Raw genomic sequence first — 16,618 nt, forward strand, 5'->3', positions numbered from 1 at the left:
GTCCTTGAGGTGTTAGTCTAGATTTCCTGCTTACCAGTGGGTGGACTCTGTGTATTGTGTTGCTAAGAGTATGCTGTTATCATTTCTTTTATGACCTTGTAATTGCTATCGTAATTATTCACAAGAGAAGAGAGGTAAATGGTTTGGAATTAACTGGTTGCGAACCAGAGGAGAGACTCTGCTGTGTTACTGTGAGAGGGGAAAACGTGTATACAGAACTCTGTGTGTACTGTACACACTGTATGTAAGAGAGTACCAAGGGTAAATGGACCACTTCAAATAGCAACATGTGCATTCATCAAGTCACATGGAAGATTAAGCTGTTTTTCCTCCACAGCAAAGCCTTCAGTATTCACGCCAGTAAAGCGCAAGGACTCAACTATTACAGGAGGGAGTATGTTGGGGGGGGAATTTCGTTTTTTTAGGTTGCAGAGGTATTCAGTTATCCCCGTCCATAAACAGATCTGTCAGGGTTTTTGACTTTTTCATCTAGAGCAACATTTGTGCTCATTCATTGGATTTCATACTATGTAAATCTTCGGTGGGGTTTGGAGGCTTTGGGCCCGATGCTGCTTGGTTCAGTGCTCATTGGCATTCAGACACAGCTTCCGTGTGTGTGTGTGTGTGTGTGTGTGTGTGTGTGTGTGTGTGTGTGTGTGTGTGTGTGTGTGTGTGTGTCAGAGGAGTGAAGTGAAGAAGGCTGAAATTGTAAGTGAGTATTCAGGTGTGTAAAATACAGTCAAATCATAACCTTTGACCTCAAAATAGTTTTAATTCTTCAAATCAAGGCATCAGAAAGTATTGCTCAGGTCTAGAGGTAATTTCTATAAATGGGCCTCATTATAAAGTCATATGAAGGTGAGATTTGGGATGCAAAAGTATCCACTGGATTTCCAGTAGCTATAAGTTAAAACACCTAAAAAATTGCCATTTAGTTTTTTCAAAAACCTGAAAATTGAATCTTTTTTTTTTTTTTTTAAATTTTAACGACTAAATGTAAAATGAACATGAACTCTCCTCCCTCTGTGTATGTGTCAAGTTCCTCTGACACATACACAAACACAGAGGCCTCTCTTCTGCGATGGCACTGTATCAATATTATGCTTTCTCCACCCTGCTCTGTTCCTGTTTGCACAGCCCAGTAAACGTACCCACCTAGTAATCCCTAATGGAGGAAATCCAACTCTCCCTTTGTGATTCGCTGAGATCTTTTCGTCTCTATTTGTTCCTCAGAGACCCGCCATGTTAAATTTGTTCGACTTTTTCAACCTCAGCTGCAGCTTTTTTGTTAACACAGGAAACTCTGTACTGGAGGTGTCTTTCTGTGTCACTTTTAACCTTCTTTTTGTTTCACTCTGTCTGTTTCACACAGTTTCCCTCTGTCACTTTCTCTTCCTCTCCTCTCACTTGAAAGTCTAGCTCCCTCCATTGTGCTCTCGTCGTGATCGGAAGCTTGTTTTTGGATTTGTGCCGTGTGTGTTCACGTCCCTTTCCTTGTACAAGTCTTTTAGGAAAAGCATGCGCACCGTGTTGTGCAGACATGCATGCACCCTGCTGAGTGAAACGCTTCAGTCATCAGAAATGCATTTTACATCACAAAAGCAGCAATTAGGTCTGTTGTATAACATGAACTCCACTTAATATTAAACAACAGTCTCTTTATGATGTAGATGTGAATCATGTGTCACAGTGATCTAACATCTTCTGATAGGCTGCATAATGTCCAGCCAGACGGCACTGTTTTTTGTTTTTTGTTTTCCTTTTCCTTTTTTCCTTAGGAGTATCCCACTCTGTGTGGATGACTCAGTGAAAAACACTAGGCTAGCAGGAAGAGAGCCTCTTGTACTAAGGCAATATATAAAGTGACGAGTGACAGACTAAAAGAAGGGCTTTAAGAGCGCTTCAGGGTCATGATCTTGCTTGAAAACAATAGTGTGTCATCGGATGGAGAAGGAGGGGAAAAACTGTGACAAGTGAAAGAGGGGTATGTGTAGAGAAAAACAACAGAGAATCAAGGCACAGATGATTTATTTCAGCCTTGTAGCTGCCAGTACAGCTTATCATGTGAAACTAATAGTGTATATATATTCAGAGACCACTTTATTAGTACTGGGTTGGACCCTCTTTTGCCTTCAGAACTGCTTTAATTCCTTATTGTATAGCTTCAACAAGGTAGTGGAACCAGTCCTCAGAGATGTTGGCCCGTGTATATATAGGTGATAGCATCACACAGTTGCTGCAGATTCATCGGTTGCACATCCATGATATGAATCTCCTGTTCCAACAAAATCTCAAAGATGATCTTTTGGACTGAGATGCAGTATTATCCTGCTGGAAGCAACCATCAGAAGGTGGGCACACTGTGATTATAAAGAGATGGACATGTTCAGCACAATACTCAGGTAGGGTCTGATGCCCAAACAATGTTCAGCTGGTTCCAAGGGTGCCAAAGTGTGCCAAGAAAATGTGATCCGCACCGTTACACTTGTATCAGCCTGAACCGTTGATTCAAGACGGGATGAATTCATGCTTTCATGTTGTTTATGCCAAAATTCTCACTTTTCCATTTGAATGTTGAGATTCATCAGACTAGACAACATTTTTTCAATCCTCTAATATCCAGTTTTGGGCTGTGTGAATTGTAGTCTCAATTTCCAGCTGCTGTAGCCCATCTGCTTCAAAGTTTGACATGCTGTACATTCAGAGATCCTCTGCCTTGGTTGTAATGAGTAGTTATTTGAGTCAGTGTTGCTTTCTTACCTGCCTAAATACAAGTTGCTGCCTTGAGATTGGCTGATTAGATTTGCATTAATGAGCCAGTGTAGCTAATTAAGTGGCTGGTGAATGTTTACGTATAAATTTTTGACATTGTCAGAACTGCAAATTTATGTCATCAACTCTTTCTGTTGATAGAAGTTATTATCATTACAATCGAGGGACAAGAAACCACCTTTTATACCTTCCAGTATAGCTCTGTTGAATAAATTCAGGTGATGTGTGCTTTGCTTGTATATTGTGGTGCTTAAACTAACTACTCAACTTTGTGGCCTTGTTGGATGTGCTGTTTGGCTCATAAAGCTGGTTGTAGGTTTACAAAGGAGTGCTTCAAGCTGCTGACTGCCCACCCTGTGGTGGGGCAGGTAGAAGAAAATCCTTGCTTAAGATTATGTGGTGGAAATGTAATCGTGATAATTATTATCAAGGTACTCTGTCTTCAAGTAAAATATATTTTTAGTATTTTCTATGAGCAAACAAAAGACATCCAAGTCATCATGAGGGTCTGAGAAACACTAAGTCTGAATGAAATACCAGACACGTTCTACCTTGGCATTCTACCTTTGTGTAACCCACAGAGGACACTAAAATGAAAGGATAACCCCCAAATGTGTTGGAGTGCAAAAGGGTCAAAGTAACACAAATCGCTGAACAGTAAACAGCACTCAAAGGGAAAAAAAGGACACACACATGCATCCTTGTCCTATTTTTTGTTGTAAGGAAATGATGAGAGGTTGTGTACAGTGTGCACAAACTAAAATAAAACATTAAAATTGTCTTTACAGGCAATTTTGCTGTTGAATTCTTTGTTTTATCTTCCTGGTGCTGAAGTTAATCAAATCTAAATTGGCATTGGGTGAATCAGCACATTGAAAAAGAAGAATAGGTTGCACCGAAGTGAACACCAATAAAATCTTAAAATAAGACAGCAAAATAAATTACAAGTTACATGACAAAATGTTCCACGCAATGTTTCAAAGGAGCGTCTCTTCAAGAGAAAGGGCTCCATTGTCCCACTCCATTGAAATGGACTGCCAAAGCACAGTTTAATCTACACAGATACTTAGATTTTACAGTAAGGCTGAGTTTTTCTGTATAAGTCTTACACAGAAATGTATAGTTTCTTTGTCATGCAGATAAATATTTGTAAATGTGTGAAGTACATAAGTATTTTTTCAATGGTTTAGGTTATCTACGTTCTAGATATGTGTTTTGTGCAGAAAAAGCTGCATGAAACATATTTTAAAATGATTTGCAATGTACACAAAAAAAAAAAAAAAGATGAACTGAATGTTGGAAAATCTGAACAAACATTAAAGAATCCTGCACAGAATGAGAAGGCGCTGGTCGTTGATAGTCACGCTGAATGCATTTCACACCTTACATTACAAATGTAAGAGTAAGAAAGTAACAATTTGCCTGATGACACACTTGTGGGGGTTTTTTTATGTTGTTTTTTTTTTTTTTTTTTATTATTAAAAGAAGCAGCTTTTCAAGACATCTGATATTTAAATGTGTTACAGTCGTTCAAATCGATCAGGTCACATTTCAAAGGGTCTCATTCAGAATCTTTTGGCAGAGGAAAATCCACAACCTGCTGCGTAACATTCCTGTGTCAGGATGCTGTTTGTTCAGCCATCTGAACTCAGCAGAGCCAGCATAGGTTCTGCAGCCCCTCAAAGACTTTACCACAAAAGCCCCCACCCTCCCCCTACTTGGACCACCTACAGCCATAGACCAATTAAAATCACCACCCGCCATTTCCTGACCCAAATGGTTTGGCACACACACGTGCCCCTCATTCGTAGCCACATACTCAAAGTGATGATGATAGTAACAACTGGAGAGAATAGAAGCGATCAATAAATAATGGATGATAATTGGCCCAGCTCATTTATTATTAATATTCTCAATTACCACTAAAGGGCCCACCTGACTTGTCTCTGTGCACGCGTTTCTGTGTATAGGTCACAGAAGATGTGTGTAAACATGAGCAAACTGGTGTTTGTAACTGGTCTTCTATTGTACTGGGTGCGTGTCCCACAGACACATATGGCAGATGCTATATATTGTTTATAGAAGATGGTGTATGCTATAGGATATACTATATTACAGCCTCAAAAACTGTGAGATCCATCCTGATATTGAGTTGTCAGGTGGCCCGTTCCTCAAAGATTTACCTCCTTCTCTCTGTTTTTAAACAAAAGCACGAGAATTACAGCCGAATCTGTTTTCTAACAAGGCTGTCCTGCTTTCCTGTTTTTCCTTTCTCCACACATTCCTGCAGATCACCACTCTGATCAACCACAAAGACAAGCCAAAGAAGTCAGAGCGCACCCTGGCAGCTATACACAGGGTGGGCCAGGCGGTGAGTGTAGCAGTGGGGCGTTTTGTAGCAGTCGGGGAGGCCATCGCCGCAGAGAACCAGGAGCTGAAGGATGAGATGGGTCAAGCCTGCTTCGAAGCTCGCAGAGCAGGTGAGCATCTTTGGTTGGGCCTCGTTTTTACTTGACATTTTTACTGAACTGGCGCACATAAACGTAACACATAGTGGAGTGTTTGTTTTCTAGCTTTCACTCCTTTTTATGTGTTTGATGTATAAAGTAAGTGTTTGTTTGTTTGTTTTTTAATCCTAAAGGCTTCTTCATGATGGATCCTGTAGTAAACTTGGTCATTTCTTTATGATGCTCTGTTTTATCCACTGAGGGTGTATTGACCTGGTTATCCAATAAGCTGCAGGCTTCTCATCAGTGTTTTGTTAAGACAACCAACGACAGTTTCATAAAGCATCGAGCATCACCTTCAGGCTTCAGTCTTATCAAATTTTATCAAATTTCGATTAGTCTGAACAGCCTGGCTGTCAAACAGTATTACACCAGAGGACCTCCAGAGTGCTCTAAACACATTGCTGTTATTAGGTTGGAAGTAAAATATGAAAAAGTGCTGCTGCACCCAAGGGTGCTGTGTAGAGTGAGGGAATTAATGTGTCTATGTGGGCTTGGGAAGCACTGCATAATGGATTCTGATAGAAGGCAATAGGAGACTTTATGCAGCAGGCTGTTGGTGAGATTAAAAGGGTTGTAGTTTCCCTAATATTCCGCACCTCAAACAGAAATTGATAGTTTCTTTGTTATGCAGATACATATTTGTAACCTGTTTGAAGAACCAGTCATATTTTCCCATCCATTTATATTAATTGACCTTTTCTATGTTGATTTCTCTCCACGGCTGCATCTCTAAAGAGAGATTCTCTCTACTAACATCTCTACATTTGTAAAGATCTAAGTGTTCTGTAAATATTCTTCCCAAAAGCTATATCGATGTGGATAATCCTGGTGTCCTTGGAAGTTTACATAGAATGTTTCATCCATAATAATGAATGTGTCTTGGAGGAGTTAAGGCACAGACATACAAACATACACTACAATCATTATATTAAGATTAGTGGTATTAGTAGTAGTAGCAATACTACAGATTATATAATATTGGATACCCTAATGGGATTTTTCCTGATAAAGTCATCATGCTGAACATTTCAGGGTTTCAGCCCAAGTTCTAAAACATGCTCATGAGGTCCTGGAGTTGAGTTGAGCATTTAATAGTTGCCCTCTCTCCTGGGATGCAGTGCAAACCATTTCTTCATAACCCTGAACAGATCGGAGCAGATTTGTTTGGATGTTTTCGGCAAATTTCATATGATGCTATTTAAACCTGCTTTAACCTCCATCTCATTATTGAGATGCTGGTTGGAGACTATAGCACATGGTCAACATTTTGTACGCGCCCCAGCTTGTAATCTCTTTGCCTTTTAAAGTATTGGCTTTGAAAAGAGGATCGAACTTTGCGACCACTCGCAGCCAGACGCAGCTAGTCTGTTATCAGTCTGGTATCAGTTTGGGTTGTGTTACATGCAATCTGTTTTCCATAATACAGCAGTTTACTGTGATAAATCAGCACAAACTGTAAATCTGGTACCATCTTTTGAAAATCTGTTGCTGTCTACATACACAGAAATTCACATTAATTACTTACATTCAGAGTCCAGTCTGATTCTCATACATCTGAAACAGAAATTCCTCCAGAAATAGTGACATAGTTGCTGACTTACGCAATCTGCAACTATTGTTTTATGTAGGAATATACCAAGAAAGAGTTGATATGAGTCTCCCGTTGTAAGGAGACGGGTTGCAGACGAGTCATGCTCCTCAGCTCAGACTGATTGCAACGTGTTGGCAATTAAATGGCATTTGTTTGTAAACCTTCACCAGTCTGTCTGACAGACAGTTGTTTGAAGACAGGTTACCACCCACCAGGAAACCCCTCATTTTTTTCCCATCCATCCATTCTCTTCCGCTTATGCTTATCAGCGTCGGGGGCTATCCCAGCTATCATAGGGCAAAAGGCAAGGTACACCCTGGACAGGTTACCAGTCTCATTTTCATTTATTTATTTTTTTCTTCCTGCTCATTGCAAGGCTACTGTCTTTTTATTTATTTCTTTATGACTAAGCTAGAAATGCATAACATATCTGTTGACACTGAAGCCTGTACCTGGGGTCTTCTTGTTGCTCCCTGAAAACTACAAAGAGATGCTAGGAGTCTTTGGAGAGGTCAAAAAAGTAGCCACCAGTGTTAAAAGACAAGAAAGAGCGAACTGTTAGCTCTAACTGAAGATGGAAAAGATAAGGTGATGTTTTTGTGAGAGATTTGCTTTTCCCACTGTTTTTAGCACTTCCCTTTGTATTGCCTTTTTAAGATCCTGTCTAAAAATATACACTGTCAGTCCAAATGTTCTCACAACCCTTAGTTTAGATAGTTGTTATCACTTGCAAGTGTAACTTTTCTTCATCTCTGCCAACTCTTGCAATCTTATCAGACAAAACAAGGACCTCATTTAGCCTTCTACAGAGCAAACCGGAAACAATATCGCAGCGGATAAGAATTTAGCCTCAACACCGTGATAATAGGTTTATGTTGTGGGAACCAGCTTGTGTAGCTTTAATCCTCTCACAGTGCTGATTTGTAAAGACGGCTAAAACTCAAACAAAGAGAGCGCTGGTGGGAGGAGGAGAATAGACTGATGAGAAAGTGTGTGTGTGTGTGTTTGTGAAGCTGCGTGCGCTGAGGTAAAACCAAGTAAAGTGTATGTGTGCACCTGTGTGTGCGTGTGTGTTGCTTGCCCACTGTGACTAATTTATTCCAGTTCTTGCTTTCCTCTCAGGGAGGTGTTTTCACAGTTTTCCCTCATACTTATACTGACAGTCTGTACAATTGTTCCCTGATTAAAAAAACTTTTTCACCCCCCTTTATTTTTCCTAGTCTCTGACTATTTAAAAAAAATAAAATAATGGAGGCATCTTGAGGGATGATAAAAAAGGTCTTTTCTCTTAGATTTTGTTAAAGTCTCTGGGAGAAAGAAGGGCTAGTTAGTGAAGGATTGACATTTCTCTAATACCTAGCCGCAGGGAGAGTTTAATCAGGCAGGCTTCAGCCTTGTGTGCGCTGTAATGAATGAAATAAAAGCAGGCTGAAAGCACTAGTTTAATTAGATGCTACCCATCATCGGCGCGTCGCAGGGATCCAATGAGGCAGGTCAGTGAAGGCAATCTGTGCTGGATCTCTGTCTCTGTCAGTTTCACTCAGTTTCTTAGTGTCATTCTCACATTTCCGTGATTTCTGCCTTTCCCTTTCTTCCCAAGATGTCAAAGAAGGGTAGCTGGGATCAGGATGAGAATGAGTTTGCGTAAAGTAAACAATCAAAATGTTTTATCTAAGTAGCATATGATATATGAATGACACACAGCAATGTTGGCACCTATACACGCTCTGGCTTCCTGTCAGATGTCAGATTCCAAATGTTCTCACAACCCTTAGTTTAGATAGTTGTTATCACTTGCACTAGCCTGCACTAGACACAGTACAACTGAGCTGGTGGGGTACATATTAATTTTGAAAGTTGTTATGTAGTTGAAAGTGGGATTATACAAGATTCTAAGTGTAATGTGCCTGATCCATTGCCATCCATAGAGTCAGGCAATATACCAACATACAACAGACTACACCGTCTGGTTTTCACTTATCAATAATGAGTCGATCATTCAGGAAACAAAAGCAGAATTCATTCACACAGCACACAACTTTTTATGTAGGGCAAAACTGCTTTGTACATGAACAGATAGATTTGACACGGAAAGGCTCAGTAGGATAGGTTTGATTTCAACTCAAGATTATGAAAATCTGTGCCGGGCACAATTTATATTCTGCTAATGGAGAGGCGAGAGTTGGATCAGGCCTCTGTTATCTACCCTGGTCGTGGTCACGGGGGGGTTGTGCAGCATTCTTTGTGAGGCGGGCCTCAAATGTTTTAACTGGTTAGCAGAGCTGGCACTGAAAAGCAGCCTGTCGGATGCAATCAGTTCCTCACTGCAGCTTCTTTTAAAGGACCAGCCAAACATAATGGACAGCTAAGCTGCAGCACTTGCTAGCGACCTATCCCCTTCCCTTTCCTTTCTGAACTCTGAACTCTTGCTGGGATTTCTTAACTCTGTACATTTTCCTCTTGATAGAGGATATTTTGGTAATGGGTTTTCAGACTGCTCTGTATAACTCTACATTCTTCCCTTTTGGGGGTAGTTCTAGTGCAGAGTCTGTTCCAAAGTGTGCCCATTCGGAACTGGCTGATTGCTTGACCTCTGGTATAGCTGCTCGCAGCTTTCTCATAATCACAGACCAACCGCCCAGCCGGAGAGAAACACTGCTGTGAGTCCTTTTTGTGTTGTTAGCCATATCTGTCTAAATAGTTGTCTGATCATCTAAAGGAGCCGACAGAGTGTGTGATGTCGGCAATCTTTTAAGTAGATTGCACACACCATTGTGCAACTGTAATAAAGTTGGGTACAACATCAGGTCCGTTGTATGTGGACTATAAAGATAATAACACTTACTGAACCATAGGCTGGAATAAAGTCAGTTTCTCAGTTGTTTCCTTCATTTATTAGTGACATGAGCAATTATTATTTTTTGGTTGGGGGGTGGGGTGGGGGGTTTGGAGCATTATGTATTAGTATTATCTGAACTAACTACTTTTTTTTAAACTCTTAAAACAAGTCACATTGGAAGCATACCAGTAAGTTGGGGCCTGGGTTGTAATAGCAGACATGCTAATGTGCTAAGTTCCAGTCTGTCCAAGACTTTACTGCCAGAGGTGAAGAGTGACACACTGGAGGAACATGACACAGTGTCATAACTAACAGGCCATGATCAATTGACTGTCCATCCGTCCAATTTCTTCCTCCTATCTGGGTCCAGATCTCAGTGACAGAAGGCAACAGAAAAATAGCCCTAGAGGTGTTTCTTCCTGCCACATCCTGCAAATCCTTCTGAGTACTTCCAGGCCAGATGGGATATGTAAACCCTGCAGCATGTTCTGCGCCTGACTCCACAAATAGGATAAGATCCTTTTTGGATAGCCTGACACCAAGTCAGAAAGTGTTCAGGGCCAACCAAGTTTCCATGGCCTCTTCAAAGTGAGCTTTTGGGCCGTGTGACTTGACCTTTCACTGCCTAATCTGATTGTCAGTTTTTATAAACAGAGTTAAAAAGTCCAAAAAATGTCCCTGCTGGATATAGCCCAACTAGAACTGGACTTCTTACATAACATAAACACATTAAAAGCATTTAAAAAGCAGACTTGTACCGAGCACAACTTTTTTTTTTTCTTTTTTTTTTTTCCCCTGCTTCTCGGCCAATAGATCATTTCAAAATAACCTGTTTTCTTTTTGTTTCCAGCTCACGTATTTGGCGAGGTGTAGAAAAAAAACAAAACCCTGTAAAACAGATGGTGGATGGCAAAAAAACCTCTGTTGGTATAATTAAAATATACACAAGCTTATAAAGAACTGATGTCAAAAAAACAAACTATATTTAATTTTCATGTGTGAAGCTGTGTTTGATCTCAGAGATTAAGTTTAGTAAAATTTCCCTTTTATTTTAACATACAATTAGGCTTTTTTTGGATGAGAATAAAAAGGAACACTCATAACCGTTAATATAGCATTCATCTTTATCTGCAGGTGAAGAAATGTCAAACAGTGTATCATCTCAGATGGTTTAAAGTTCTACCATTGTGGATTGATGACCCACGCTGTCCCTTACAGGTGATGCCATAGCCCAGCTGACAGATGTTGGCTCGGCCTTGCCGTCCCAGTTGGATGGACGTGTCACAGTGTTCAGTGATAGGACAGCGATGGTGAAGGCTGCTCGATTGCTCCTCTCTTCTGTCACCAAAGTCCTGGTCCTGGCCGACCGCATCGTCATCAAACAGATAATCACATCACGCAACAAGGTGAGTCATAACGGACGTGAGCCATAGCCATATAACCACATGAATGGGTTCGCTTGCTTTGTTTATCTTCTACACGTTTTGGTCCACACAGAAATACACACACATGCACGTGCGCACAAGCACGCGCACACACTAGCAAACTCCATCCTGAGTCCTTTATGTCCTAACAGATAAGCACTGGCTCTCTGAAGAAGTACTCTGGAGGTAATTGAAGGGAAACAGCACATTTAGCAACCACATAAAAACGCAGAACCAGAGACTGTCTCTCTCTCTGTCGTACCTGGCTATGCTCTTAGCCAGACAATGTGATACAGATGTAGCTCTGTAGACTGAGTCAAGAATGGAAACGGGCCCTAATCATGACTGGTTAGCCTCGTTTCGACAGACAGTCGACAGCCCCCTGCTCTCCATTATTGGCAAACGCAATTATACCTCTTCCTCCTCTTTATGTGGCATGGATAAAAGCTGCTTATGCTCGGTATGCTAGCATGGCCTCATTGGCTAGCATAAATGTAATGCAAATCAATTTAAAAAAGATACTGCTAATACACTTCTATCACATTGAACTGTCAATGCAACAAATGGCAGGGTGGGGTTGACAGAAATAAAAAAAAAAAAAAAAAGTGTATATTTACTCTAGTATGGCAGATGATGTTTTTAGTCTCCCTACTAATATTCTCATCAACATAGACAGTATAAAAGATGAATGTCGCTGCCATGAATTTTTTTTTTTTTTACCGTTTTCTGAAGCACAGAGATCATTTTAAATGTTGCCAATTTAGTTTCAAAAACCCGACTGCGGCAAGAAGTGTGAAATAGCTTGCTCATTGGCTAACTGGTTATCACTTGTCAATAGCCAGAGCTTACCATGGATAATCTTCCGGTATCCACTGACTAAGATTTGAAAATAGACTTAATTTTTTGTTCAATATGACCCAAAATGAGTGACTGGGTCCACAAAGCCATGAGGAACTTGTTAACAGAGGTCATGTCAAGGCATTTTTTCCCTCAAACTTCAATTCAGGTTTCTTGTATGATGTCTTGCACTCATTGCTCGATTGTTGGCCATTGCATATGTTACCACCAGTTGTTATGGGAAACGTTTTTATTCCCCAACTGGTAATTGTTGGCATTGCTGGCAGTGGATCCTGAAGGTTTGTGGCTATTGCTAGATGAAATTGGTTGCAAAGAAAGTGCTACACCAAAGACATCCTAGTGACTGCTTTGGTTGCTACCAGATTGCCGTGGTTTCCTGTAGTTTTTCGTGTTTGTCTGCGAGTGGGACACGCATCGGAAATGGAGAAGTTTCATCCTCAAAAATAAAAGTTTTTTAACTTTTTTAAACATGTTTTTTAAACATGTTGACTGAAGTTTCACTGCAGCTCAGAGGGTAGCTGGACAGTGTTTGTAGAGAAGTCCATTTCTTCCACATCAATATGCTAGCAACCAAAGTTATCTGCTAACTGGCTGGGGACTACTTATTTTTCCTTACATGCAGGTCCTAGCCAACCTGCATGACTGCAACTTTGGCAATCATTTTCCACACGACTACCTCAGCAACCATTCAGCAACTATTCAGGGAATATTTGTTTTTCCTTCACAACTGGTGTTAATTTTGACAGCTGTTTTTGGTTTTGCTTTAGCTTTAGTCTTTTGACTAAAATTACATTTAGGTTTAGTCATAATTTAAGCCTCCAAATTCTATTTATTTTTAGTATTGTGTTTTTACCGTGAGAGTTGCTCCACATGGTGGATGACAAACAAGGAGCTTGGCTCCTTCGCACCCTGTTTGTCAACAGCAGATTAATTGTGTGCGTCTGACCTAACTGCACAAAGGGGATTACATCAGATTAGATCACCTTCAATCCAAACTTAGTTCTGATTGGAAATTGTCTTTTCAGAACATTTTCATCTTGTTTTTATTCATTGATGAAAGTGTCAGGACACTTCAACATGGCGTCTGACCTCGTGCATTTGTTTTTATTAAGTGATCGTCTTGTTTTTGTCATAAAAAGAAAATTATTGCTTGACATAATAAACACTGCTCACAACTGGTGGTTGCCAAATGGTTGCAGACCTGCCCTTAGGCCTTTTGACCGAGTCCTTATTTACTTGATCCTAATCTGTCACCCATGATTGTCACGCATTCAGAGTGTGACATGTGTTTGTAAAACCTGTCACCATTCGGTGGCCTTCAGGTAGAATCCAGGTTTAAAGCACTTCCACAGTGGCTTCATTTTTCTAACCCAAAAGCAACGCCCAGGTTTTATACTGCCTATGATACCAAACTATGTGGCCATTTCCAGTGCTACTCTGATGTTCTTCCTGCTTTCAGGTTCTGGTAACGCTCGATCATCTGGAAAGAGTCAGCACCTTCCAGGAATTTGTTCAGATTTTCAGCCAGTTTGGCAACGAGATGGTGGAGTTTGCTCACCTGACGGGAGACAGACAGAATGTGAGTGGCATCTTAAGAAACACAATCTGGTTATTTTTGCTTGAAGAGGATAAAAATCCTCAGTTTGCTTAAAAAAAAATCCCTCGTTAAATGAAAACGCTTGCAAATTTGTATCTCTTTATGAGCATGAAGTCTTTTCAATTCTGCAACACTGAAAAACATGTTTGTTTATTCATATCGGCCTAATCTAGCAAACGCTGATTTCGTAAACATGATTTTCTGAATGTGAAAGCAGGCGATGAAATTGCACTTTAAAACCTCATGTACCTACGCTGTGACTGTGCCGGCAAACTCAGAACAAATCAATAACACACGCGTCAAATATTTACACTCCCCAGCAAATCAAACAATTACAGAGTAACAAGGCTTCCTCTGGTTTCTTTTGTTTCCGTCAAGTTTCTTCATCTCTTTCTGTGTCTATTTATTCTCCCAACCAATGTCTCAATCCATAAAAGAAATGCACAGGTCAGTTATGACTCACATCTCTCAAATACAGTTTGCAACACGATTCCGTGCTGTGCTTTCAGCAGTCCTTTCTCTTTGCAATTTATCAGCTATCCACATTTGCAAGACAAAACTTTTGCTCAAAGCTTCAAAAACAGTCCAACTTCAGGCAGCTAACTTTGTACTGTCAGAGACTGCTAATCCTATTTTGATCCATACATCCAGCCTCTGCAGCTAAAGCGCTTTGCCTGCAGAAGTTGATGCAAAGTGCAACGGCTGCGATATCTCTACAGGGAGGGGAGGATCGACCATCCCTCTTTCTGAATTTCATCAGGTCTCATGTTTTGACACACACGTCACGTCTCTCTCCAACGCTCCTCGTTCCTGCTAATGCTCTCTCCCCTCATTTGCCACCCTGTTTTGTGTGTGTGTGTGTGTGAGAGAGTGAGTGTCAACTCCAGCTCAAACACTCACACGCGCACACATTGCTTTAGAAAATCTACCATCTTCATCTATTGAGGCCAGGCGAGCACAGAGGCAAAAATAATGACAGATAATCACACCGTCTTTGTAATCTATGGCGAAGTGCCCAGAAAGGAGTTGATTCAGCTGCCTTTTCCAAATCCAGTATCTACATAATTCAAGCTGCCTATTTCTGAGCGGAGTACACAAAGAAGATGCGGCAGGTCATGCACAGTGTATGTTCTTTTCTATTCCGGTAGCATCTCTTTTTGATAGATGACAGCTCACCTATTAAGTTTCATGCGTATAACTTGGAAACGGATCTGTGTTTCGCTTGGGCGTCCCTTCATACAGCATGAAAGATTTGTTGAATAGCTTTGATGCTTCATGTCCCTTGCTCACCCTGAGAGTTCTAAGACACCGTAACTTAAGTAAAGCCACCCAAAGCCATCTGGTGTGTGTGTGCGTTTGCGCTGCAGGACTTGAAGGATGAGAAGAAGAAAGCCCGGATGGCAGCAGCTAGAGCAGTGCTGGAGAAGTGCACCATGATGCTCCTCACAGCCTCCAAGGTAAACTGCTGGCCCACCAACACTGGGCCTCGAGGCAAGGTTTATAAATTCTGTTCGCCTTAAAGATTTAAAACCTTCTCGGGTTTCTTAAGACTCAAGATTTTTGGCCCACTTTGGTTAGTGTTAATAATAAAGCCAAAGTCACATCATCATAAAAGAAAAATACTATCTGTGGTTGAAAAACATGAAAAATGACAGAAGTTCAGAAGAGCACGACAGGCTTGTAGGTTTGACATTTCACATCTTATCCCTACCAAAGACTTGCCTGAGGCACCCAGACTGTGAGTCGGCGCGGATCAACAAAGACGCCGTGTTCCACCGAATGCGCTGTGCCCTGGAGCAGGTCATCGAGATAGTCACTGAGGCACGGAGCTCTGGGGAGAAGAGGATCCTTCCTGCCAGCATCTACAATGGCATCAAGGAATTTAAGGTAGGTTTAGAGATTACACTTCGCACGCGTCATGGTGAAGGCTTCAGATTAATGACGCTGACGTCTGTTAGCCCGTGAAGTTAAGTAGTGATCCTCTTTTGTTAATGCAAAGCGCTATTTAAGCGTCACAGCAGCGCAGCGGCTTATTCATCATCAGATTTTTGGAGTGTTGATTTGTGGTCGCGGAATTGGCATTTGTTGCGTTCACCATGTTTGCTGTAGCTTCAGATGTGACTCAAACAATCAACACAGAGGAGCAGACCTACTCATTTAGTAATTTGGCTCATACGGTTGAGTGAATCACCAGTAAACCTACCTCATGCTTACTAATCTTCTCTCTCCTCCGTGTGCGCTGGCAGACGAAACAAACGAACACTTGTAAAAACATTTTTAAGGAGGGGTCTTTTCCACTGAGATAAAAGAAAGAGGAAAGTATTTTAATGAAAAGGCCTGAGATGCTTATTGCTTTTAATCATCGTCCCGGCTGCTTTTAATCGCCGAGATCTCTTCTCATCTACTCTCCAAATGCTCCTTCAATTCACAACCCGCAATTCCCAACTTTCCCCCCACCCTGCCTTCTGCAGTCCGGTGTGGAGTGCCTGCGGGAGAACCTATACTCCTTGTCACCGCAGAGCATGTCTAGCCAGCTGGAGGCTCTGGTCGAGCGGACAGAGGACTTCACTGATTCGGCCTACACCAGTCATGAGCAGCGTCAGGCCATCCTTGGACTGTGCCAGCTGGCGCGCCAGGACACCCAGCAGCTGGTACACGCCTGGGTTGAGGCGGTATGTTGGCACATGCAGACAGGCTTTCACAGATGTGCACAGAGACACAGGAATATTCATAAAAAAACATACATTTCTGTATAAAGACTATCCACAAGTTCTTATCAGATTAGATTAGATTAGATAAAACCTTATTAATCCCTCAGGTTGGTTCCTCCGGGAAATTCGGTTTCCAATAGCACAGCACCGACAGACGTTACAGAATGTGAGCAGAAATATACCATATATACACATATATAAATACAGAGACATATATAAATACAGAGTATACAAAGGGATAAATAGAATAAATAAGAACACAAGGGAATTGCACATTTCAAGTATTCTGTAATAGGCTTCAACTATTGGTAGGATA

General features: G+C 41.1%; 1 protein-coding gene across 2 annotated transcripts in view; it reads left to right on the forward strand.

Moving 5' to 3' along the window:
• ctnnal1 (catenin (cadherin-associated protein), alpha-like 1) overlaps positions 1–16,618 on the forward strand; it is a 56,264-nt gene that overhangs the window by 25,942 nt on the left and 13,704 nt on the right. For both annotated transcript variants that reach the window (XM_065470986.1, XM_065470987.1), the window contains exons 2-7: positions 5,063–5,252; positions 10,931–11,118; positions 13,454–13,573; positions 14,959–15,048; positions 15,308–15,478; positions 16,063–16,263. In XM_065470986.1, coding sequence (XP_065327058.1) covers positions 5,063–5,252; positions 10,931–11,118; positions 13,454–13,573; positions 14,959–15,048; positions 15,308–15,478; positions 16,063–16,263 — 960 coding nt within the window. The remainder of the gene's footprint in view (positions 1–5,062; positions 5,253–10,930; positions 11,119–13,453; positions 13,574–14,958; positions 15,049–15,307; positions 15,479–16,062; positions 16,264–16,618) is intronic.

The sequence above is a fragment of the Pelmatolapia mariae genome, linkage group LG22, assembly GCF_036321145.2.
Source record: "Pelmatolapia mariae isolate MD_Pm_ZW linkage group LG22, Pm_UMD_F_2, whole genome shotgun sequence".
In the NCBI taxonomy this organism is placed as follows: Eukaryota; Metazoa; Chordata; class Actinopteri; order Cichliformes; family Cichlidae; genus Pelmatolapia; species Pelmatolapia mariae.